Source organism: Melanotaenia boesemani, chromosome 8 (assembly GCF_017639745.1).
Source record: "Melanotaenia boesemani isolate fMelBoe1 chromosome 8, fMelBoe1.pri, whole genome shotgun sequence".
Taxonomy (NCBI): Eukaryota; Metazoa; Chordata; class Actinopteri; order Atheriniformes; family Melanotaeniidae; genus Melanotaenia; species Melanotaenia boesemani.
This window is the reverse complement of record NC_055689.1, coordinates 9,426,562-9,453,173: the sequence shown is the minus strand read 5'-3', so window position 1 is coordinate 9,453,173 and position 26,612 is coordinate 9,426,562. Positions and strand designations below refer to the sequence as shown.

At 40.8% G+C, this 26,612-nt stretch overlaps 1 protein-coding gene across 1 annotated transcript in view; it reads right to left on the bottom strand.

Moving 5' to 3' along the window:
- gpr158b (G protein-coupled receptor 158b) overlaps positions 1–26,612 on the bottom strand; it is a 111,842-nt gene that overhangs the window by 61,601 nt on the left and 23,629 nt on the right. The window contains exons 3-5 of the mRNA XM_041992657.1: positions 13,078–13,180; positions 5,484–5,695; positions 1,502–1,570 (exon numbers count right to left, since the gene is read on the bottom strand). Coding sequence (XP_041848591.1) covers positions 1,502–1,570; positions 5,484–5,695; positions 13,078–13,180 — 384 coding nt within the window. The remainder of the gene's footprint in view (positions 1–1,501; positions 1,571–5,483; positions 5,696–13,077; positions 13,181–26,612) is intronic.

The window sequence follows — 26,612 nt, the reverse complement described above, 5'->3', positions numbered from 1 at the left end:
ACTTCCTCAAGTTCTTTGCAGCCGGACGAGCCATTAATTTAATTCATGTATGATAAAGGAGGGTTCCATCTAAAACATGCAGGGCAGTGGGTTCCGAGGACCAGGACTGAGAAACGCTGCCTTAACACCTGAATTTATTCACAATTATATTAAAACAAAAAATGTGGAAAAAAAACACAATACAAAAACGACTGGAATAAAACAAAATACACTTAAATGTTAAACAGATTAATAACAAGTAATAAATACAGATAATAAATAATATAGAAATAAATGCATAAATATAAGTGAATAAAAGCAAACAAATAAAAAACTTTTTTGATAAAAAAAAATACAATTAAACAAAGGTCGGAAGTGGTTTGCAACACCAGGCGCCAAGAGGCTAAAGGACATAGTATCACTTTTTCACAGGTTGACTCAGTTTTCCTTGAAATCTTAATTAAATATGTTATTAATGGTCAAAATAATATAAAGACAGTACAACAGTTTCTTTTTCCATCATGATTTTGCAGTTTTGTTAAATGGATGTTTTTTCAGGAAGCGAAGCAACCCACCCACTTCACCCCATCCCTTACTTCTACAGGGTTTGTCTCTGTTGTGACTGGTAGAACTCAGTGTTCCTAGAATCTCATTATAACCAGAGCAACCATCTCCCTAGCACACACAGCGAACCAAGTTCAGACTGCCACACACCAAACTGACACTACTTGACTATTTTTGGGAGCACTCTTCTCAAATACTTGAATTTACTGACAGCACTGATCCCACATTTAGGCTCAATCTCATTGTGAGTCATACATTGAATTGGCTCATATTAAAATCCCATTCCTCTGTCATAGATTGGCTTTATAAACCTGGGCTTGCTTCATTACCTTGTGTTTCTTAGGTTAGTGTTAGGAACTGTTGCTTATCTAAGCTATTCTTCTCTTAAGTTAACAAGTTTATTTTAGCAGTGACTGAGCCGCTGTTGCTACACCTTCTGGCAAATAGAAAATTATAATTTCTAACTCCCAACTGGGTTACAACTGGCTGTTTCAAGCCACTAAACTAAATATTCTAAAGCACAGTAGAATCAGTGTTTTTTATATTACTTTAAGCATCACACACAAAGTTTGTGTGTAATCACATGTTTGGATTATGGGGTGATGTTTTTCTTTTTGTAAATCCGTCTAGGAAAAGTCAGTATAATTGTGTTTCTTAAACTTGGTACTCATTGCAATTTAAATATCTGTGAAATAAAACTTCATTTTCATGATTAAGTGGTGAGAATAGATCAATCTTGGATCAACTTCTTGATTAAAATGAGGCATGTTTTATTACACTGTGAACATACACACTAGTATCTCCTCAGATAAAGTATCTGCTCATTGTCTGTTGTTGCATCCAGAATACCTACTATTTTAGACTGCCATTAAAATTAATGCAATCCACTGCACGTCTTAACAAAATCTGGCAACTGATGTGTGGGTGCATGGACAGTAAAATCTAAACAGAGACTTACTGGGAAGTAGAGCAGCAATGCCCCAAACAAGATGGCTTCCAGCAGAATGAGTCCAGACGTACGGATGCTCTGTTTAAAAAGGAAGGAAACACAGAAAACTTATCAATCAGTGATGGGTGGGGGGATTATTCATCATCTGGTTTGCTGAAGGAGCCTGAAAAATGTTCTATCTGATCTTAGGAGATCTTTTTTTTATGCTATGATAGAGACAGAAACAATAATAAGAGACTAAGCCTGAACGCAGCCTATAAGTATGTGTAAAGCTGCTACTTTTCTGTATTTACTCTCTTGTTTGTACTTTGTTCCACAACAGTTTCCTCTTCAGTTTTGTATAATGGGAAGCATCACTGTTTGTTCCAATTAAGCACTATAACAAGTTTCACCTTCCATTTCATTGCAGGAAAACTCAAGACATAAATAATTGCCTCTTTCAAACCAAAAAACCACAAAGAGAAGTTCAGTACATATTTACTTAACGCCTGTTTCCTTGAAACAGGGGCTGAAAGCAGAACTTTTCTGGGTTGCATTTAATTACCATAACAACCTCAGAAGATTTTTTTATAAATTTTTTTAACATCTGTTATGTAAATCTAAAAGCCTCCGGGGACAATTCTTATGAATTACAGAAATCTCTGCAATGTGTATATATAGTTCACCTGGGAAAGTTTTAACTTGGAGCTGGTTATAGATAGGCCACACTGGGAGGATCTCATATGGTATTCATTACACTTCTGTTGTGGCAGTGTTTCATATGCAGCAACTTACCCTCAAACGGAGGGCTTGGGTAAATGTGTGCTAAATGTTAATTATGTTAGTGTGTTTTAAGAGATTAAACAGCAGTAGGTTATAAAGCCAACTCCAGCAACCTCAGAAATAATATTAGCAAAAGACAAATGAAGCCATATTGGGTTGCATGTCACCTGTGTTAACAACATCCACATCAGGTGTTGGGGCACGCTGATGAGAAGTGGACTAGGGGAGAGAAAATAGTAAAGTTGGAATGCTGCTACACCGTTATTTCCAGTCAGACGGGATTTTTATTGGATATATTAAATCCTAAAAATTATACCAGGGATCTCCAACACAAAGGCCACTTCCCTGCAAGTTTTAGATGTTTTTCTGCATCAACAAACCGGACTCAAATTATTGGGTCACTGGAGTTTGACATTTCTGATCTACACTAACAAATAAAAAGCTTCTGACCCAATTTTCTAATGTTTGGGAACTCATTCCTCGATTGCAGCTTGAAATCATTGTAGTACAATAAAGATGCTATGACAGGGGGGGAGCCAAAACAGTAGGTCAGAGGGGTTTATCATCATACCCTCCATCTGTGAATGTGTAGAAAGCAATAAAAACCTGAATACAAGGACAGCTGACCTGAGACAGAAAATCATAGATAAATTAATATTTCACCTGTGTAATGTAATGCTTGTGTAACCCCTTTGCTAAGGCTAAGAGCAAAGTACCTTATCAAGATTAAGAATAAGAATCAACCCCTGCAGTCTAACAGAACAATAACTAGTTACCATTCAATGACAGACATCCAAGCCAGTCTCATGTATGCAGAGCTAAACTTAACGCGGCCCTGATATGATACACATCTACTGGCTTAAGAAACTAACTTTGCTGCATGAATCCCTACCAGCACAAAGGAACCAGCTGCTAATGGATGGTTCCCGCCCCAGACCCAAGGGTGGACAGTCCTGATTAGGATCACCAGAAGGGGGGAGCTGTAAGCTAATAACTTGCCTCTGTGGAAGCTCCTGCCAGTCATCATGGTTCAATACATGAACAGGGCTCAGAATGGAATTCGAAGTGACACCAGAAGAACTAAACACCAGCATGAGACTGTTAGATCAGGCATACATATTTGCGCACTGGATAGACTGACTACAAAAAAGCCGACAACTCACACACATGGATACTGGAATGCTTGGAACTCAACAACAAGAACCCTTATCATGACTTCTATGGGATGGTGGAGGACAACTTAATGCTAATTGCACAAGAAACCATCAAGTGTTGATCGCATGACATCAAGCTATATGCCAGGACTGAGCGAGAATTTGATTCACTGATCTACCTTACTGTGATCTATAGCAAGGACACTGGAATATCATTCAGGATTGATTAATGTGGCCAAATGGTATCAGAGAGAGGCAAAACAATCACAACTGAAGAAGTTTAAGGACAAGAGGGCAATGCGGCAGACAGCTACAAATACTTTGGGATACCTCAAGCAAATGACAACCATGAAGAAGTCAGCCACAGCCAGGTATCTTCAAAAAGTAGGGCAGGTCCTGATGAGTCAGAGGAAGAACAAAGCCCAAGTCATCAACATGTATATCCTCCCAGTCATCAGCTACCCAGCTCGTAAACCAGCCTGTTCAATGGAGGAGATGGAAGCCACTGATATCAAGAACAGAAAGTTCCTCACAATGCATGGAGGGTTACACTTCAAGTCCAGCACTCTGAGACTGTACTCCTGTGCAGAAGGAGAGAATCTGGTATGACACCACAAAGATCCAGCAGTACATTCATAAAATGGCCCCCAGTGGTGAACTGCTATTGAATGCCTAAGACAGCTGAAACACAGCATGGAGGAGGAGGTGGAAGCATCATGGAAGGATAAACCCTTCCATGGCGTATACCACTGACACATAGAAGTGTCAGATATTAAGAAGTCCTATGGGTAAGTAGATCATGGCTGCAGAACAGGCACTGTCTACCACACCAGACAGGACGCTAGGTGCAGGCTGTGCAAGGAGGCCTCTGAGACAGTCCAGCAGATAGTAGCAGGGTGTACGATCCAAGCAGGTATGGTATAGATGTGGTAACATAAGCATGTAACTGGAACAGTATACAGGAGCAAGTTTCCAAGTTTGGGCTGGAAGTTTCAGGATTAAGACAGACGATGCAACCAAAGGTGGAAAATGACTATTTTTGAAAAACATACTATTGGAGTTCCAGATCCAGATTGATAAAGTGGTGATGGTTTACCAACAAGACATTGTGGTGATTGGCAAACTACATCAGAGGACGATAGTAATACAACTACAGTAACACAATGAAGGAACACGAAAAGGTAAAAAATTACCCTGGGCTGAAGGAGAAAGCTAAAAAGACATGTAGAGTGAAGGTAATAGTGGTGCCAGTCCTGGATGACTTGGGGCTGTGATCCATAAACAGGGAAAGAAACTTCAACAGTATCCCTCACATACAAGGGAACAAACATCTTTTGAAGTTATTGTAAGATGACATTAATTTGTTTGAACATAAGTTGCATTTAGAGGACATTCCCTTATACTGGCTGTCCATTAGGCTTGTAATGAAGTTCAACTACTTCTCCAGTGAGTTATGGACGCCTGTTGACTAATTTCATGCTTCAGTTCTTTGTCCATCTTCACTCTAATGAAGTCATTTAAGTGTGAAATTTATTAGACTGTAACCAGTTCACTAATTGTAAAAATAATCAGTGAGCTCCAGCCATATTTTACTTTAATTTATTGGCATAATGCAACATACCTGAAGAACCTGTTTTTTTACTAATAGTGAAGCAACTAAAATTTATTTAAATTTTGGAGAATGGGAATGCAGACCCAAAGAGATGAAGCACGAGAAGCTCAGATTTTTATGATGTATAGTCAAATCCAAAACACATTGGGTCCTAAAGTTAATGCAATTAAACATTCGCTCAGTGTTTGGGTATGGTCAGATTAGCCACTAGCTGCTTGAAAATGAACAGGGAGAATATTTGCAGGACAGAAGTGTAAGTTACTCTTTCCAACTCCTTGTGAGCTCACATTTTTAAAACCTGATCCCAAGCTAGTGTAGGCCTCAAAACATTTCCACATTTGCATGAAGTTTTCGCAGAAGTACACAAAATATTATTACAAAGTAGCTCTTCTCATTGTTAGCTAAACTTAAGGCCTTGACATACTTTGCATCCAGCTTCCACCGTGTCCCCTGCCCTACTCACCTTTCTCCTCCTGAAGTGGTAAACCACCACCATGCTCACCAGGTCCAGCATCATGCACAGACCCTGGAAGGAGGCCACAGCAAGTCGTAGAGCACCATCCTCCTGCACCAAGCAGGGTGTGTCGTCCTGACAGAAGGGGCATCCCTCACGGCACGGCAGGCACTTGTTGGACATGTCTGAGGTCTCGTCTCTGTTAGAGCTCTGCTCCTTACCTGAGGAGGCGAGCACACAAACTGTCATTTCCTAATCTAAACATGGACTGTACTTACTCATCTACACTGAAAATAATAACAGCAAGTCCTAGAAATGTTTTCTATCTGATCACATTTCAGAACCTGATTTAGAGTAGAGTTTTCAAGGATAAATCACTGCATTTAATTTGCACTTCGCTGTGCCACACTGACTTCAACTGCTCAGTTAATCAGTTTGAAGGATTAAAGATCATGGGTCCAATAAATTTAAAGCCTCGAGGTGATAATTACAATAATATGGCTTTTAATTACGCAGATGAGGTAATAATGAGAGAAAGCAGGATAAAATATTGAGACACCGTCCTCTTCACCACTCTGTCTTGATTAAACTGGCATGCAAACGCTTTGATGTGGTTAATCAATTCTCTTTATAGATAATGTTTTCTGTCTTCCCATCCAAGTGTTCACAATTATCACAACAGCCTTCTTTGAAAGCCGTATTCAATCGATAATGTGTAAAAGACTTGACAGATGATGCCATAAATATAATTCTTAATGGATAAGTCCCAGAGCTCATATGGTATGCAAACGCTGCTGAAGTTGCACAGGCCTGCTGTAGAGATTGTTGCTGGAGAATCTGCTGAAAATACCAAGTTTATAATTAAATTAAATAAGAATTAATTTATTGGTCAATTTATACACAAGTTGTCACATGTATCCACTAATAATGATGATGTAAGGAAGCCGATGAAAGTGCAATCTTCCGAACAAATAAAGCAGCGATTACTATAAGAAAAAAACTTTAATTTCTGCTGTTTATCTTTTTCATTCACAGCATGAGTCTGTATTATAATGGACGTGAAGTTAAACGATTCATTGAATATTTAAGACTTTGATATAATTGTTGTTCTGCAATTAAGTGTTTCTAGTTTCGATACCAAGAGACTAATATGAAATGTCCACAATCTGCTTCAATCCGTAAAGGATTTTGGGTCTGAACTTGTCAGTCGTGGAAACTGGGTTGGAAAAAGTGCACCAGCTATTTTTTTTTTTTTTTTTTTCGGATCAAAGAGGGACAAATAAAGAAATTTGGTTTTTATGGGAGTCAGTGCCCCCCTGTAACCTGAAAGGATAATGAATCATTAATATGAAAAATGAAAAAAAAAGAAAAAAAACTAACATTGCATTTCTTATTAAGATTTAGAGAATCAAAACGGATCTTAACCTAAAATCACCAGCCACCCCAAATCTATTATATATATAAAATAGTGACTTTGTGTTAGAAAATTGCTATTTAAAGGTCTAAATTAATTTAAATTAATACATATTTGGTATTTTTCATTAGGACTGAAAATGGTTGAAAAAACTGTGCAAAAAAAGTGAAAAAAAAAAAAAAAGATTATTCTGCAATTTCTTAACAGTTTTTGGGACAGGACTTTTTTTGGTCCCTGCCATATTTATGCCACCATTTTTCTACAGTGTCTCTGAATGGACAAACAACTCTGTGTAAAGGGAAAACCATCTGAGCTTCAAAACTGCAGTACTGGCTTTGTCTGACAATACAGCACCGTTTGGGATAGGTAACGTATTAAAAATGCACTACCTAAGTTTTTAACATTAAAACTCTGCATTCCTGACTGGTTCGATGGCACTGTGACATTATGCACATCTCTGGAGGCCAGCAGCAACCTGAGGCTGAGGAACCCCACTTCTCAACTTTTTCTTCTGCTTTTCTTTCAACTTTTTTTTTTCTGCAAAACTCAGCTGCTTGACGTTGCAGCCGAGTTTTGCTTTACGCCCCGTGTCTCAAGCTAGCAAGCAGATATAAACACACTGGTCGAGACTGCTTAAGCAAAGAAACACAAGAGGACTTCATCAGAGGAAGAGAGGAAAAGAAAAAGAGAAAATGACAGAGCTAGAGAGTCAACATAGGACTGTCTTTTACTGGAGAGATCCAACAGTACAGGTAGGATGCAAGATGGATGCCAAAAATGCCGTCAATAGGGGGAAAATCTACAAACATTTTGTAGTGCATCTTTAAAAGGACCATGGAAGAACACAGAACACATATATGAATTTTTAATTAGTTAACTGTAGCGCAGTCATCGGTGCACCTGAGGCCACTGTATCCAGTTACAGATAAAAATTTGTTTGTTTGGGAATTTTGGCAACTAATGACCATCTTTATAGACTGTACATTTTAAAATACTACACCCAGAATGAGAGGGGATTTTGTTTTGTTTTTTTGTTTTTTTCTTTAACTTGTATTTATACAGGTAGTGTTATTGAGACAAGCAGTCTCATTTACAAGAGATATCTGTTTTGGACAGACAAAAAAGATTTAGTTACTGTGACTGTTACTTACAGTGCTAACAATGAAGAATAGAAATTATTGTTCATATAAAGGCAAAAGGCAGGTTACACAGTAAAACGACTCACTAAAAACAATGTTTGATACATAACATGAAACGACTGAGGCAGATCAGATGGAAGCAGCACAGCAGCTGGAGTTGTCTGCCTGATTGCTCGCTGGCGTCGCTTCGTTTATTGTAAATAGACTGAAAGCTCCTGATAAGAATAGAATTCATGTCTGAATGTCAAGCAAGTGACAGATTAACATTTGAAATTAAAAACTGGTCTGTACATTAAGAGATAAGATATCCTGATTGTTGCCTTTTAAATGACCAAATTCAATCAGAATATAATGACATCTTTCAGCATTAAATCAATCAAATATGTGGTAATGTAAACTAAATATCAGCCATTTTTGGGATGATATATTGAGGAGGTTATATAAATAAACTGTTCTAAAAGAAATGCAAAGTTATTCTAAAACAAACCACAGATTGTGTCACATTAAAATGGGAAACATGACACACAAAGCCTGAAGTTAACAAAGATCATCACCTCAGTCATAGTACTCTTTACGTCTGATTTTATGTATCTTTCAAATTCTCAAAAATATCTAAAAAGTTACAGAAATATACTAAGATTTATATGATTAATGTGTAATAAGATTTTCTTTTTTCATTTAACAAGGACTGCTAAAATAAATGAACAGAGTTGAGGACTCTGACACAGTCGGTCTCAAGCGGATTAGTCCACACTGTCCATTTGTAATGCAATTGTGGCTCAGTTTTGTTGCAAATTAATGCTGTTGTCCTCTCAGGTGCATGAATGGCTGAGAACAATGTTCCAAACAGGACTGAGTGTTCTGTGAGAAACAATGACATCCAGTCAGTGTGTGGGTTGGTGCGTGGCTACTTCTGTGTTTCACTAAAACACCATGAGGATTGGTAGTAATGTGGCTGCAGTGTGTGACTTAGAGCTGCTATAAATTAATTTAAAGTCTACCAAACTAATTTCATTGATTGAGCTCACAACTAAAAGTTACATTTAGATGTTTTAGCAGCTTTATGTCATTTAACATGAATGGAAGTGATTAATAAGCTAATTATATAATCTTATATTGATTGTTGGCTCCTGAATCCAATTAAATCATGTATTGTGGCAGAATTTGTGATTATCTGAAGGACAGATTGTAACTGTGTTGATATGGCCATGAGACACAAGCTGACCTGATCAGGGACCAGGCAGGATTTAGACAAGACATGAGGAGAAGCAGCAAAAACGCCACAGACACAAGGAAAGAACAAAAAAAAGTAATTAAAAAGATAAATGCAGAACACACAGAGACAAAAAAACAGATGATTGCTCTGGGGATAAAAGAAAGAAAACGATTAAAGAAAAAGAGAAAAACAGATATAGAGACAACACCAAAGTAGTTTTATTAATTGAGTGGCACATCATGAAAAACCACCTGCTCTGACTGCAACAACAGTGGAGAACAAGAATAAAGATTAATCCATAATTAGAGGTTCAAAATCTTAGCATTTTTTAATGTATGGTGCCACATTTGTAAGGAAAATTAATTTGTGGGATGAGAAGCAGAGATGAGTATGTGCAATGCACCCACAACAAGCTGTCTGCCAACACCAAACAGCTTATACTGCTGCTGACTCATGTTTTGAGCTTCTGGTGACTGACTGTCAGCACCTATGAGCATGGACCCTGCACCAAACATGTCATTTTTAACGTATCTTGATAGGCAGAGAACATTATGCTGATTGCTGCACCAATCGGGAAACAGCATTTTGTGGTGGCAGTGTGATGCTGTGGGCCAGTATCTTCTGTATGGAAAAACAAGGCTTGCAATTATTTGAGCCAGTCCCAATGCAGAGATATGGAAATGAGATTCTGCATCCAGTGGCGATCTCATATCTCCACCATCTGGGTCAGAACTCTATCCTTCATGACCCTAAATTGGAATAAGAGGATACAGAAAATGGATTGCTGTTTGATGGTACCAAACGGGCTTATCTGAATATTTCCAAAACTGCTGATCTACTGGGCTTTTTAAACACAACCATTTTACAGAGAATGGTTTTAAAAAAGAGAAAATATCCATTGAGCAGCAGTTGTTTGGACCAAAATGTCTTGTTGATGTCAGAGGTCAGAGGAGAATGGGAAGACTGATTGGAGATAAGACAAAGGCAACAGTAACTCAAATAACTTCCGGTTCTAACCAAGGTATGCACAATACCATCTCTAAATGCACAACACGTCCAGCCTTGAAGCAGATCGGCTACAGCAGAAGAAGACCACACCGGGTGCCTCCTGTCAGCTAAGAACAGGAAACTGAGGCTACAATTCACACACAAATGAATGGATAAAAGATTGGAAAAACATTGGCTGGTCTGATGAGTCTCCATTTTAGCTGCAGATGGTCAGAAATTGGTGCAAACAACATGGAAACTTTGATCCGATCACTCTTATAAAAAAAGTTCGGACTGGTGGTGTAATGGGGCTGAGGATATTTTTTTGACATACTTTGGGCCCGTCAGTATCAATTTAGCATGGTTTTAACGCCACAGCCTGCGTTATTGTTGCTGACCATGTCCATCCCTTTATGACACCAGTGTAGCATCTTCTTATGCTACTTCCAGCAGGATAGTGCATCATGTCACAAAGCTCAGATCATTTCCAACTGCTTTCTTGAACATGACAACGAGTTTACTGGACTCCAATGGCCTCCACAGTCACCAGATCTCAGACCAGTCTAGCAGCTTTGGGATGTGGTGGAACGGGAGATTCTCGTCTGAGCTGAAAGCTGCAGCAACTGTGTGATGCTGTCATGTCAATATGAAGCAGAAACCTCTGAGAAATGTTCTCATTCAAAGTTAATAAGGAGGTCTGACCAAACTTTAACTGTTACTGTAAACTGTATGTAAATTGGTTTTTTATAAGTTGTTTACTGTATGTTGTTCTATTTAAGATTTGACTGGCTCCCGGTCAAACTGAATGGAAAGAAGATCAAAGGAACCCAAGAAAGTTTTCCAGTTCAGTCTCCAGTTTTTCACAGTGACACAACACCTGTCTGAGGTCAGAGGTCACACATGAAGCAGTTCCAGCCTGCTGAACACAGCAGTGATCAGCTAGAGGCTCCAATACTGACAACAAATGAATGAGTACTGGTCTTTGAAGCTCCTTTAGTTTTGTTCGAATGGCTTTTGTTATTACTGTTGATTTTCTTTTTCTTTTTTCTCAATTGTAGTCACAGAGCATCCTCAGCAGAGTATTGAGAGCAACAATAAAAGATCTTTTTCTACATCATTTCTTCCCACTGAAATCATGTCTTTCAGCCTGTTGCCATGGAACAATATAAAATCTATTTCTACTTTGATCTCTTTTTTGCAGTATGCACAAAGAATAAAACTCCTGGAGGGGAAATCAGGGCTGCAAGAAACTGTGACCCATTCTCAGCCACAGTGATTTTTAATGAGGTGGTCTACATGGGGCTTGGAAAATGAGTCTCTTCCCACACTGGGTCTTCTGACTACGAGCCTCATCGTACTGCATTATAATAAAGCTCTGGCTTAGCATATTAACCTCCCTGGAGTGCGTCATTGTTGGAGTCAGGAATGAGAATGGCAGTTGCCTGATTATCTTGCTCATCAGGGCTGAGCTTTCTGCCCGAGGACACTGCAGCGCTTTCAGACAAAGTGTTAGAATATCGGCATCCAAAGCACGGTTAGGGGAGTCAGGTTAAGGATATTCTTCTAATGCACAACAGTGAAAAGCAGAATATCGCCTCTGTCTTCAGTTCACACCTGACTGAAACTGGCAATTGCCAGATGTGCAGGGTAGATTTTAACTGTGTTTACTAAGACGCTCCCCTGAGCAGCAGCAGTCCAGTCACTGCTTACTGTAGCGTGGCATGATAGACCTGTAGAGCTTTCACTTGCTCCACATAATGAGGCACGATGCCTAACGTGTGAGGTGTTTGCACATTAAAGCATAAAGACCTCTGCACACATTGTCAAATTATGTGAATCAAACTTGCACACAGACTCTTAAGCTTTTGTCTGTAATTTACATTTTAGAGTACAAGTTTGATTTAGTTTGTTTATCATTTCAACCCACTTGAGATGACCACTCAGAGCCACCACACATGCAAATGGTAACAGACTGTTTCTGATTCACTGTTTCTCTGCACAAAGTATTTTATGACAAACACTGTAAAGAATAGAAATGAGGAGTTTAAAGGCAGCTTCTGGTAGATTACTGCAAAACTACTTGGGTTGGAAATGACAGGAAGTTGACTCATAACAAAACAAAAAATGAATGGAAGTTTAGCCAGTTGTAAAATTGTTCTAGGAGACTAGCCGTTTGCTATTTTTATCTCTCTTGTTCTGTATAACACCAATTAAAGCTGTGAGACAAATGTGGCTTAACCACATGTCTGCAACAAGAGGAACAGGGCTGAAATGGATGGGAAGCTAACAAGAGGAAGAGGGAGTGGAAATACACTACCGTTCAAAAGTTTGGGGTCACTTTGCCATAGGATTCAATAGGGAAGTGACCCCAAACTTTTGAACGGTAGTGTATTTGGATGCAATGTCCTTTTGAACAGATAGTGAACAAGTTCTCTGTGGGTTTTTGTAATATGATAATTGAGGATGTTTATTACTTGCCTGTTTAATAAGCTAAATGGTACGGTGTGTAAGAACGAATGGCATCTGGTGGTAAAGATGTGCTAAGAAATTACTTCAAATCCCAAACATGGGTATGAACGGTGGCTGTCAGTGGCCAAAGTTCTTCCAGACATAAACATGTTTTATCTGCAAGTGGATCCAGTGGCCTGTAACAGAAACATCAGAAAAAATGTGCAACTAAAGGTGGTTGTTTCCTTCTATTTTCTTTCTTTCTTTTTATTTATTTATTTATTTATTTATTATTTTAACACCTACTCTCTTGCTTTTGAAATACTCAAGGTTGGGATCTTGATCTGACAGCTGAGTGCAAAATGTATTTTTGGGAAAGAAAAGGGATTTGTAACCTACTTTTAAAGCCATTGAGTGCCACTCGGCTTGGATGGTAAAATCCTGTCCTGCACTGGCACTTGTACTTGTCCAGCACAAATCCATGACCTCCGATGGGGGTGCACTGGGAAGAAAAGAGCAGAGACAAAACAGGTGGAGATTTAACAAAGAAAGACAGCAGAGTTACCCTACCTTGCATATAATTAACAAACACATCACAGGAAGGAGTGGGAGTCATGTAAAAGTAAAACGGATGTTTAGAGCTTAGTTATTGATAAGAAAGTTGGCAGTTCATTCCCCTGTAGCACCATACTGAGTACTGAGTCCATGAGCAAAACACTGCCCTGGAGCAACAAGTATGTCTGCTCCAGGGCAACATGTGGCCTGAGGTATGGTGCATTCTGGCCCCAACTTGTCAACAAGCTGGGATGTGAATAACAACTAAACTCGCTGGGCCAACCCACTATATTCCACAGAAAGAAATAAAAGAGAGAAGTTAACAATGTTGACTCAGCTCTATTTGTGCTTCATCAATCTAAAAGCACATGCAAATAAAAAGATAATTAATTATGATAAATCTTACTTTCATTTGATTTCACACCTATGGAAACATGATTACTACAGTCGCTCTGGAGAAAAGAGTCTGCTAAATGACTGCAGAATAGAATTGCTACCTATAGATTTGTGTCTACTGCTGTAATGGTACACTAACTACAAGCCATTTCTATCAAATGCCCCCAGAACTTTAACAGCCTGGGGCTTTTTTCAAGGATTATTTCAGTTCTGAGTCTTCTGCATTTGGAATTACATCTAAAGTACAGAGATTACATAAATTAAGTCAGTTTAAATATGAGCGTCAGAGCTTCAGGGATCATCACATCAACCTACGCAGTTAAACCAAGGAAGTCATTTGGTTGTATTAAATCAAAATCTGTTACAGTTTACATGTTTCTTTGGGTTGGTTTGATTTAAATAATGCTGCATAATACTATGCTGAAGAAAAATATAAGATTAAGACGTTTTTGCTTTGCTATCAGTGCCTCCACTCTTTAGGTTTGCTCAACTAAATGTATCTGATCAAGGCAGGATGAATAATAAACTCTCCCTGCAGCAGAACCCAAACTACATAAGTTAATGGGGATTTTAAGCATGACATGGAGACAGACAGGTGGACAGGATCATAGACCAACAAGACATTTTTAAAGCTGCAAGTCCCACCCAAAATGTTCTGGTAGTCCCAAATGTTCCCTTTCCCCACCAGAGCTTTTTAGGCATAAATCTGATTCCTACTGGGGGAAATGGAAAGGATCAAACAAAGAAGACCCTGAAGGCCCTGGAATAGATTTATGCAGTGGAAATGCATGTTAAAGCTGTACAAACAGGTTTTTATCTTATTAATCTAGCTGATGCACTGATTTATTGGCGGTGAAGTACACTACTTTTTGTTTATATCTGTTTGTTCTTTTTGTTTCTTTTTTTTTTTTTTTTTAAACAAGGCATGAAGTCATACAGTTCCTTTTATACTGATATAATTTGAAGCCATCTGTTTCCCCTGTAACTGAGTCAGTGTGTATTTATCCGGCTCGACTGCAGCACAGCCCTGCTTTTCCAGCTATTTTCACCAGCAAAGAGCTGAGCTGCAGGCTGTATACTGGTGTGTTGGTAAGCACTATTGCCTATGTAACAGCTTCCCTGGTTCAAATCTCATTCAGGGGCTTTTTTTACTTAGAGTTTGCATGTTTTGCTTGTGCATGCATGGGTTCTATCTGGGTATTGTGGCTTCCTCCCACAGTCCACAAATGTGCATGTTAAGTTAATGCATTATTTTAAATTGCCAACTTAGCGACTCTGTTCTTATTAAAGAAAAAAGAAAAAAAAAAACTGCCTTACATGTAACTAAGTTTTGCTAAATTCCATAGAGGAATGTAGCCTTAACAGTCCCAGTGTGTCACACTCAGCTGTGACCTCCTGCTCTTTGGCTCTGCTCCTCCCTCTCATCAGCTCAACCATTTCCACCTGCTGGCGCTACCTGCCAATTACCTCATCAGTGACACTATATAACCTGTCCTCTCTCACTCACCATTTGCCAGATTGTCTTTGCTTCCATGCCTGACTCTCCAGCTTTTTTTTCTGAACTGACTCCCTGTTGCCGACGCTGCCTGTTCCTGACCATTATCTCCCATCTCAGCCCTGTCCTGAGTCTGTGTCTGAAGTCGTCTCTGATTCCCTGGCTCCGACCCTGCCTGTTCCTGACCTTGCCTTTTGTCCCTGTTCAGTATCTGGATTGACCTGAACCATGTTCTGGAAGGACAAGCAATCACAGTGAGTCTCACTTGCTTAAAACATTTAATCATCTAGTTGTTATCTCCTGGACTTCTGCTCACTCGTCTCCTCAGTCATTCCTGATGGTCTAGAGGAAATAAGTTTACCTGGCAAGCGAGGGATGGGGTTCAATTCCATCCGTGTCTCCGGAGTAGTTATAGACTAATCCATCTGATTCTTCCTGGAAATTTAATAAAGCTTGTTCTTCCTTCTTCCCCAGTCTATTTGTGTTGAATTTGGGTCGTCACCATTCCTGATACACAGAGAGCCGCAGTTTTCTTTTGTCATTTTGTAGGTAGGTAGGTAGGTAGGGTAGGCACCACAAATATCAGACTTCATCAAAATCCCTGAGTGAAAATTGTCTTGTGCTTCCTGTAATATGCAAATTAGTCTCATAATGGTTATTTATTTATGATTTACAAATGTGTAAAACAATGTGAGTAACTTTGGGTACTTCAGAAATTTGAAAATACATGTTGTACTACTCTGTCCTAGTAAGTATCCTTCCTGCTTTTAAATAATTATAGAGGAAAATAAAAATGACTAAAGTTGTGTTAAATCCAGATAAATAAGCTTCCCATCTATTAACTGCACGTGTCTGTAGAATTGCGAGGAGCTGCGTGCACATGCAAGTTGATCTAGCCATGTTCATAGATATGTTTACGTGTGTATGTACGTATATATGTATGTACGTGTATATAAAGATGTGAATGTATAGATGTAATATGTGAATGTGTAAAGTTATTTAAACACAAATTTACAAGTACCCAATTATTCACTCATGATTTTACATTTTTGCAAATGATATAATGCAAATTTGTAATTATGAGACTATCCAAACATGGACTACTCTGTAAAAAAAGAGTGGTTTATAGCTGATTATTCTTGGAACATATTATTTCTGGCATATTCCAAGACAATAATACAAGGAATTACATTAACATCACAAAGCTGAAACAATTTCCATTTAATGGCTCATTTGCTCGGCAGACATTAAAAAATTTAAACAGTCCTTAATTATTTAGTTTTTCAATAAACATTACAAATCCATAACCAGTTGAAAGCTTGGACACATTCACTCCCATAAATTAAAGTTATGTCCAAATCAATCCATAGTCATTAAGAGATTATTCCAATGTGAGGTCACTCAAAGGGAGCATTCAGACACCACTCAGCCTAACATGCAGGTTTTTGGACTGACGGAGGAAGCTGGAGTGCACAGGGGATCTTCCTGCTGTGAAGCGAAGACGTTAACCATGCCCTGCAGCCAAGAACAAAACTAACAGCCTTTTGCCTCTACAATAAACTCCAAAGTTCCTTTTCCATAAAATGTTTGTATTTCAGGTTGGGAATGGGTTCAGATAATTCATGGCAGACAACAGGATTCGTACTGAGTATTGTATGAAGACAATCGTCGTCTTCCAACTATTTATTCATTAAAGGGAAAATCATCGGATCTGAACCTCCCAAATAGCTCCAGTTAACACAAAATATGCCACACTGAGTAACTGTTCCTACTGTACTGATAATTATTCTCTTTCTCAAGCCCAGTGAAGTGTTTGGCCTCAGTTAATGAACTTGTTTTAGTTGTGTTATTGATTCTACTACATCTTCTACATGCTCCTCTGCAGCGTGAAGCAGCAAACGCCCCACTAATAAACACACCCGCTGTCAGGGGAAATCACATGGCTTTGCCAAGTAACAGGGAAACTAATTAATATCTAAATTAAGAATTAAGGGTTGTTTGCAGAATTTAAGGGTGCTTGTGTAATTCCAGCTTGAGTTGATAACTGTGGGAGCTGCATGGGCTTACAGACCATCTGGAGCTAAGGCACACCATTGCACACATTCACAGGCACAAGCAGAAAGGATGTACACTCATGTCAGTGCACATACTTGCACGAAATAAAGCCGTAATAAATTTCACATGAACATTTATAAATAGTGCATTGCATTGCGTGCTTAGTAAAAACTGTATCTCCTAACTCTTGCTGTAAAGATCAGAACTGTAGTCTTAAAACATATTAAAATAATATGTATTGGTAATTATTTATAATTAATGGCCAAAGATCTAGTTTAAGAAGAAGCAGTGTGAGCTTTCACAGCCATTCTCCTTTGCCAGCTTTCCATTTTGGAAAATATTTATTTTTATGTCTGTGAAGAGGTGTGCATGTCAAAGCTCCCTGCTGAACTTCAACACAGATCAGCTGATGTTTCGAAGCTGGCACACAGCCTAGTATCTCCAAACTGGGAAGCAGCAAGAAAGAGGGATGTTGTTCAGAAGGTATAAATGTCAGAGCTGAAGCGTAAATGGTTGGCAGAATAAACGGATACAATAAAAAGAGTGTTTAAGCGTTGACAAGCAGGCCTGGGAGTTATGATGCAACCATGATTTCACTTTGTTGTTGTTTTTTTAAACAGTTTGCCATTCATACACTCCAGAGTTTCTTTGTTTTCCTTCTATTGTAAGATACACACGTTTGCAGATGTTACTTTGAAAGGTGAGTTGGGAATACTTGGATTAAAAATAGGGACATGGAAAAATAAGAGCATGTTTAAGTATAAGCAGCATTTATGTATTTATGTAATATGGCTAAAAAAATATAAATTGTTCTGCTTAAAAACATAGTAAACTCATTAAAAACTTAATTAAACTTAATATTTTCTTTAAATGTAAATGTGTTTCTTGTATTAAAATCAGACTTGTGAATAACGTAAATAAAAAGGCAGCAAATTTTAAGCGATATGCAACATGATCAAATTTGTGATCTCTTTCCACCGAGCTGCTTTCTCATCATTCAGGATTTACTGTGGAAATGCTTCCACTGGTGGTCTCTAAAGGTGGATTTATGCTTGCACGGTATCTGCATGTGGTCGGCTACAGTGTAGCTGATGCTGGTGAGTTTGCTTTCACACTCGAGTGCTGGGCGTGTGCGTCATTTTGGTGTTGTGTTGCTGTTTCTCCTCCTAATTTGAAGGTGGCAGCAGGGGTGGTATCGGTCGGTAAATTCACCAGGTTGGAGTTCTTTTCATGGTTCACTTCAGTTCCAGTATGTATTTTCTGTTTTAAAACAACAGTGGTGTCCAGTATGGCTCAGTGACTTTATTAGCTTGTGGAAGTAAACAAAGAAATAATTTGATCAGCCTCTCATCAACATGATCCATTGGGTGTTGTTTTTTTAAAAATGGCGGTTACTACACGGCTGGTTACCTCAGTTGGCAGAACATCAGTCTCCCATGTGGGAAACCAGTGTTTGAATCCTCCAGGGGACAAGTATTAACAACTTCCGGTTGGGTCGTTAGGCAAGACCCTTAATGCTACTGCCTAACCACTGGATAAAAGTGTTAGCTAAATGACTGTAATGTAAATTCTATTCTACAGTCATTTAGCAGACGCTTCCAAATCGCTATCCAGAGCGACTTACATTTGAGAGTAAAAACAACACAAGCAAGAATTCAAACAAGATGGGACATCATAATTAAGTGGTCATCAGACTGCTGTGAGTCCAGTTGGACCCATGTGCTGTCATGTAGTGCTAGAGGCAGTGCATATTTATTTATTTATTTATTTAGTTTTTAGTTTTTTTGTAAGTCATTTTGTTTAAACACAAAATCACGAATTCATCAAACAATATCATCTTGGACATAAGTGCACACAGTTTATTCAGTACTTGGTTGAGCCAAAGAGCTGGACAAATCTGTTGGTCCCATTTGGAAGAGATCACCTTATTCGTTCTCCCACAGTCCCGTCATCTCCTCGTCTTGGGTCTTCCCTGGCTTAGTAGGAACACACCCACATTCCATTGGAAGTCCAAAACCGTGACTTTTCCCACGGCTCCGATGGATCGCTCAGTGGTTTTGGGTTGTGCTTCCACTTCCATTGAGAGCCCTTCAGCGACCACCGACTCACCTGTCCCCAAGGAATATAAGGACCTGCAGGAGGTGTTCAGCAAGCTCCGCACCACCTGTCTGCCACCACACCGGCCCAGTGACTGCACAATCGATCTTCTACCTGGGACCTCGCCCCCAAGGAGTCGCATTTATCCACTCACGCAGACGGAACAGAAGGCCATGGAAACGTATGTGGAGGAGGCGCTGCGGCAGAATTTCATCCTTCCTTCTTCCCCGGCTTCCGCTGGTTTCTACTTCGTGGAAAAGAAGGATGGGGGTCTCCGACCGTGTATCGACTACAGGGGTCTTAACGACATCACAGTCAAGTACCGGTACCCTCTTCCCCTGGTTTCCAGTGCTCTAGACCAATTGCGTGGTTCCACCATCTACACCAAGCTGGACCTGCGCAGCGCCTACAACCTGGAGGGTGATGAATGGAAAACTGCTTTCAGTACGCACTCAGGCCACTTCGAATACTGCGTAATGCCCTATGGCTTGGCCAAAGCTCAGTGTTCCAGAGCCTCATTAATGATGTGTTGCGGGACATGTTAGGAAAGTTTGTTGTGGCATACATTGACGATATTCTCATATACTCTAAATCTAGGTCTCAACATCTCCAGCATGTCCGACAGGTCCTGGAACAGCTTCTGGCGCACCGGCTGTATGTTAAAGCGGAGAAGTGCGTGTTCCACTCCCCAACCGTCTCCTTCCTGGGATACGTCATCGGGCCGGAGGGGGTGAGGATGGACCTGGATAAGGTCAAGGCGGTGACATCATGGCCAACACCTCGTACGATTAAGGAGCTTCAGCGATTCTTGGGGTTCGCTAACTTCTACCGACTTTTAATCCGAAACTTCAGTTCAGTGGCATCTCCCATCACGGCCCTCCTCAAGGGGAAACCGAGGACGCTCACGTGGACACCGGCTGCTCAGGAGGCTTTCGAGGATCTGTAGAGACGTTTCACCACCGCACCAATCCTGCGCCTGCCTGACCCCAGTCTGGCCTTTGTGGTGGAGGTCGACGCCAGCGAATCCGGGGTTGGGGCCGTCCTCTCACAACGGTCTGGTGAGCCACCCAAATTACATCCCTGTGCTTATTTCTCCAGGAAGCTGTCCCCGGCTGAGCGAAATTATGAAGTGGGGAACCGTGAGCTACTGGCGGTGAAATTGGCCATGGAGGAGTGGCGCCATTGGCTAGAAGGGTCGTTACAGCCATTCCAAGTCCTCACGGACCACCGCAATCTGAAGTACCTCCGCACGGCAAAGCGCCTGAACCCACGCCAGGCTAGGTGGGCTCTGTTTTTCTCTCGCTTTGACTTTACCATCTCCTACAGACCCTGAAGCCGGAATACCAAGGCTGACGCTCTGTCCCGTCGAGATGGCCCTGTTACACTGTCCCTGGAACCCACTACCATTCTTCCAGCAACTGTTTTCGTCAGCCCCATCATGTGGGACCTGGACGATTGTCGCCAGCACCCCCGACGTGTCCGGCCGACCGCATCTTCGTGCCTCAGACCCTCCGTGACAGGATTATTAGGTGGGCTCACATGTCTACGTCCTCAGGTCATCCTGGCACGAAGCGCACTGCTTAACTGATCTCCCAAAATACTGGTGGCCCAACCTGGCCTCTGATGTCGACCAGTATGTTAAATCCTGCTCCCTGTGCGCCACGACCAAGTCGCCACACCACCCGCCTGCGGGGAAGCTGCTGCCCTTACCGGTCCCACAGAGACCTTGGACTCACATCGCAGTGGATTTTGTCACTGACCTGCCGGCCTCAGAGGGACATACGGTGATCCTGGTGGTCATGGACCGCTTCTCTAAATTCTGCAAGTTTATTCCGTTTTCTAACCTCCCCACTGCCTTTCAGGTTGCTGAGGCTGTGTTCAACCATGTTTTCAGGAACTTTGGTCTGCCTAAGGACATAGTCTCCTATCGGGGCCCCCAGTTCATATCCCGGGTTTGGAGATCGTTCCTCCATCGCCTGGGGGTCTCGGTCAGTCTGACTTCCGGGTATCATCCGGAGTCTAACGGACAGGCTGAACACACTAACCAGGAACTAGGGAGGTTCCTCCGAGCCCACTGCTCCCGCAACCAGCACGACTGGACCCGGTTCCTGCCGTGGGCGGAGTACGCCCAGAACTCTCTCCGGAATGCCTCTACCGGCCTGACGCCGTTCCAGTGATTGCTGGGTCTCCAACCTCCTTTGTGCCCTTGGCATCTGGATCCTGCCGGTGGTCCCGCTGTGGACGACTGGTTCCGCCAGGCGGAACGCGTCTGGGAGTCCATCCACATCCAGCTGCGTCATGCGATCCGCCACCAGAAGATCCAGGCGGACCGCAGGCGTTCTGAGGCCCCTGTCTATTGTCCTCGGGATCGTGTGTGGCTCTCCACTCGGGACCTTCCACTTCGGCTGCCCTGCCGGAAGCTGAGCCCTCGGTTTGTCGGACCCTTCAAGGTCCTTCGCCGGGTCAATGAGGTGTCGTGTACGCTTTTGCTCCCCTCTCATTATAGCATTTCACCCACGTTTCATGTTTCCCTCCTCAGGCCGGTGCTGATGTGGTTCTGCCTGACGACCCTCCTCCGGCCTTGGAGATAGAGGGCTCCGTGGTGTACTCGGTCCGGTCCCTTCTGAACTCCAGGCGTCGCCAGGGACGCCTTGAATACCTGGTGGACTGGGAGGGTTACGGCCCTGAGGAGCAGAGTTGGGTCCCGCGTGACTATATCCTTGACCCTGACCTCATCCGGGACTTCCACCAGGCTAGGCCCGACCATCCTGCCCCTCGTCCTCGGGGTCGACCTCCGGGTGCCCGGCATGGCACATCGGGTGCCGTGCCTCAAGGGGGGGGGGGGGGGGGGGGGGGGGGAGCTCTGTCAGGCCTGCACCTCCTCCACCAGCCCGTTTATCATCTCCAGAATACTGAGCCCTGGAATGGACTACAATACCCATAACCCACCGGACTCCGCCATCATGGTTACCACCTCCGCTCCCTGATCAGCCTAACAACCAACACCTGTCAACATCCCTATATATACCTTCAGTCCACTTTCACTCCTTGTCTAATCTTGCTCATGCATTCTCTCAACTGACCGATCTGATTAAACCTTCTTTAAACTACAACCTGCGACTGTGTCTACCTGTTCAGCGTCAGACCTCACAAAATGTCATCGGCAGCCTTATCATGGCACTTTGAGATAAATGCTGACACCAGCATACACATAAATTTAGAAAGCCATGATGTTGTTGTTAACTTTATAGCCCGATTGGTCCTTATGAGGGCTGAAAAAATTACAATCACCTACCAGAAAAAAATAATAAAACAGGTCAGATGTGCTTATTTTCAACTGTTGCTCAAAGTTTAGACCCTAATGTTCACAAAACAAGTTCAAAAATATATTTTACTGCGAACAGTAAAGCTAGGGTAGGAGATCCTGGGGAAAGGTTCAAGAAAGTTACATTTTAAAAATACACAATTCAAAAGTCCAAATCTCTTTCTTCAGACTTCCCCTGTAGCCACACCTCCAAAGCACAGAAACATGCAATACTTGTTCCCGAGGGTTCACAAACACTGGGCAGCATTGATTCGCTAACACTCTGCTCTTGCTCCGCTCTCCTTCAGCGTTTTTCTTGGAAGTAGTCTTCTCCAAAACAGTTTTTCTTTTCTGACTTGATATAGACACCCTTTCTGCCATGATGTTCCTTATGTTTAAGTCCATACCATTTTTGATGTAGTAAGCTAGCCAAGTTCTGGCTCTCGTTTCGTTGCCACTACAAGTGCTCCAAGCCTCTAAGAGCCCATGCACAAAGTTGGGAACATGCAGAAGGGTTGAGGAAGGAGGGACAAATGGCAATTGAGTTTGATAGACATATCACCAGCCAATCTTTTAGAACGGGCAGGTTAAAATGATTTCTGATCTTTTATTTTTGTGTTAGAGCCTTTAATTATTCAGCTGCAATCGGGGTGTGAAGGGAATTTAAAGCAATAAAGTAAAACATCTTCTACCCTTCCTTTAATGTTTAGATTTTTTTTTTTCTGAAGATGATCATGGGCATCTGTGTGCAGGAAATCATTGTTATTGTCGTGTGGGTATGTCTTTTTTTTGGGTATGATTTTCTGAAAATGTGGCCAGGGCTTAAGAGGTTAGAGTGTGCTAACCCTATCTCAGATTACCATACTAGTTTGACAACATTTACTAATTGCCACCAAAGACAAAATTCAGCTTGAGTAGAGGAAGAGGCGGAAAATAGAGAGGAAGACTGGGGCAGATACTGTTGTTATAAGAATACATAGTTACATGAAAGATTCTTGCTGTCTGCAAAACATCTGTACAAATAAAGTTCCCGTTGCATAGACCAGTAGAAACTTATCTCTCCCACTGAAAGCATGAAGAATTGAATAAATTTAAATATAGTAAAGTGCATAGTGAAGCTGGAGACACTCAGTACAGCAGGTGTTTTGCTTCATAGTCATTTTTATTTATGGCATTATTCTCGAGGCACATGACTCATCTTTCACAGTTAAAGGATACTAAAGTTAAATCTTCTTCAGTTGCTGTAATGCATTCTTTGACTGACTAACACTATAAAGAGATTGTGTGTGAATATGTCATTTGCAAAAAAGCCCTCGTCTCTGTTAAAGTGTAATTTGCGTATGCAACACTAGCAGCAAACCAGCAGGTAACAACAAATAAACTGTGTTTAAGTTAACTGCAGGTCAGTGAAGAACCTTTGAGTTTTTGTGCGTCTCCTCTCTCTGGAAAAAAAGCTGTAAAAACAAAGTTTACAAAATATAGAAAGGGACACTGACAATGCTTTTTTTTCATCCTCATACACCCATTTAGGTTTGTCAGGAGTAGATCAGGACTCTCTGTGGGCCACTAGATGAGTTTAGTTTTCAAACTTTCAATTACTGGTGAGTAACAAAACTGGGTGAGAGAGGCAGATAAAAGCACAAAGGTAACAAAGATGCACCAAATGATTGGCTGGTGCCTAAAACTGCAGTTGCTACATGATGGTTCATATTAGAGATCCACTGATCCACCACTGTTGCCAACTCCTCATTAAGAAAAGTAGCTGTTGGCTGTCCTAAAAGTTGCTAAATGACATCCTCATCTAATTTGCATGAGTCTAATTCATATAAATATACGGGCATTGCAAGGGAGGAAAATAATGTTGTGTGACAGGCAAAAAGTGAAGAAAAGATAACCTAAATATGTTCAGGCTTCAAAACAACTTTCTTCTGTCAATTTTTTACAAAGGACTTTAGATATATTTGTGTGTTTTTAAATGTAGTTTTATTCGGTCTCGTTTGGTTTTTAATTAATGGTATACAACAAGTTACAGTAATTTAAACTATTTTAAGTTTTTGTCTTCATTAATAGGCATTAATATGACCCCAAGCCAGACAGGATCAGTTAGTAGTCCTCTGGTCTCATTAGACTGTAGTAAACCACACATCACTTCTTAATAAGTGAGCAACCGATCAACAAAATTAATCCAATTTAAATGTTTTCCAAAATAATTGATAAGAAAAAACCTTCAAAGTAAATTGCAGACAATGTATGTAGTTGCTTCATTATCTTAATAAAAACAAAGGTAGTCATAATTTAACAGAAACAACAGTTTTTCTAATGTTTAAGGTGCAAGAGAACATGTTGTAAGAGAACGAGGATGAATGTGAATAAACTGGGATGGTCTGACAGCGTTGCAGACAGATTGTGGTCTGCAGTATCGGCTCTGGAGTATCACCTTTCTGCTGAAAAGGACTTCTGATCATAGAAGCTATTGTTCAATCTGCCTAGAACGTCTTCATGTAGCTGATCTGCAAGGACTCTTAGTTTAGTTTGACGCTCCTACAGACGGGACTGTGCTAGCTGCAAATGTTTAAAATGCTCCACAGGTAAGACAGCATTGCTAACATTGCGTTGTGACACAGCATATGAGCAAATCAACCCAAGCTGGAGATTCCCACGTCCTCCTTCACCTCCTTCAGTTGAGACACGTTGCCACGCAGGATTACAGCATTTTAACTAGCAGACTTGTACTAAATTTTCCTTGACAGATAGAGACTGTTGACCATAATGATGAATTTGAACAACTGTGGGCTAATCCCTTCAGTTTTCACATTGTCAGCTAGAAGTTTACCACTTCACTGGAAAGCTTCAGGAGTGTCTATTTTCTCATACCCTTCTTAACTAAACAACGTTTTACCCTGGAAAACTTTGCTGTAAACATCCTGGATGTATGGATTTCAAGTCCTGCTTTTTTATGTTTCAGGACTAAAAATATATTCAAATCAAAGTGAAGCTGTGAATTAGTGCTGATGTCTTTCCTTCTTAGCATCGAGTTAGAGCTAATCTGCACTGAGATTGAAGATCAGCAATCTGACTAAACTTCTGCTGTTGTAGAGGAACTCGAACTTGTTGATGATCAGTTAATGAAGTGGAAATGATTAATTTGTTAATTTTGTTATATTTGTATTTTAAGGAAGCAGTAGGGGTGTAGTTAGTTTCCACACACTGCTTCTGCCATTTGGCATTTTGTTAAATGAAAAATGGTCCTGTGTAATATGTCATCTTTAGTTGTTCATCTGAAGTCGTGTTTACCTCATTTTTAGACCTGTTTCAGAAAGCGGGTTTAGTGAAAATTCTGAGGTAGTTACTGCTACAATAGACTCTGTGAAGCTAACCTGCTCGGTGGCAGGTTTCCTTCAGCTAACCCAGAGTTTGTCCTCCTCTTTAGCTGCAGCCTGCAGACAGAAGGAAGTGTCAGACATCACGTGTCCTTTTCTTGATTCTTTTCTTTTTGTTGGTCAACCCAGAGTTGCGCTTTTAACTCAGAGTTTGTTGAACCTGCTTCCTAACAAGGGGCCCTGATAAGAACCGGAGTATTTTTTTACTGTGCGTGAGAATCTTTGAATTCCAAGAGATGAACTTTCAGTTTTACGCAATTTTCCTGCATTAAAAGTTTTACATGATGATCCAGCATTGGAATAAAAATGGATGGATGACAGTATTTTTCCTTAACTATCACAGTACCAATTTTATCCCTGGTTTCCATTGGATGTAGCTAATTGGCTCCAACACAGTTGTAGGAATTAATCATCACCACTCTAGTCAATGCTTGTGTTTCCACCAGAGGCTGTGCACTGTGGGTCAGAAGGACTCTAGAAGTGCCTTGTTATTTGACTGTAGAAGTTATGGGAGCAGAACTTGAGTGACAGAGTTATTAAAGCAGAAACTGTAAAAGAAATAGTTTACTTTGCTCGACTGAATGTGAATTGTACAATCAGGCAGGCAATGCACTCTGCTTCTAAAATGCTGAGGGCCAAAACACAGTTCAAT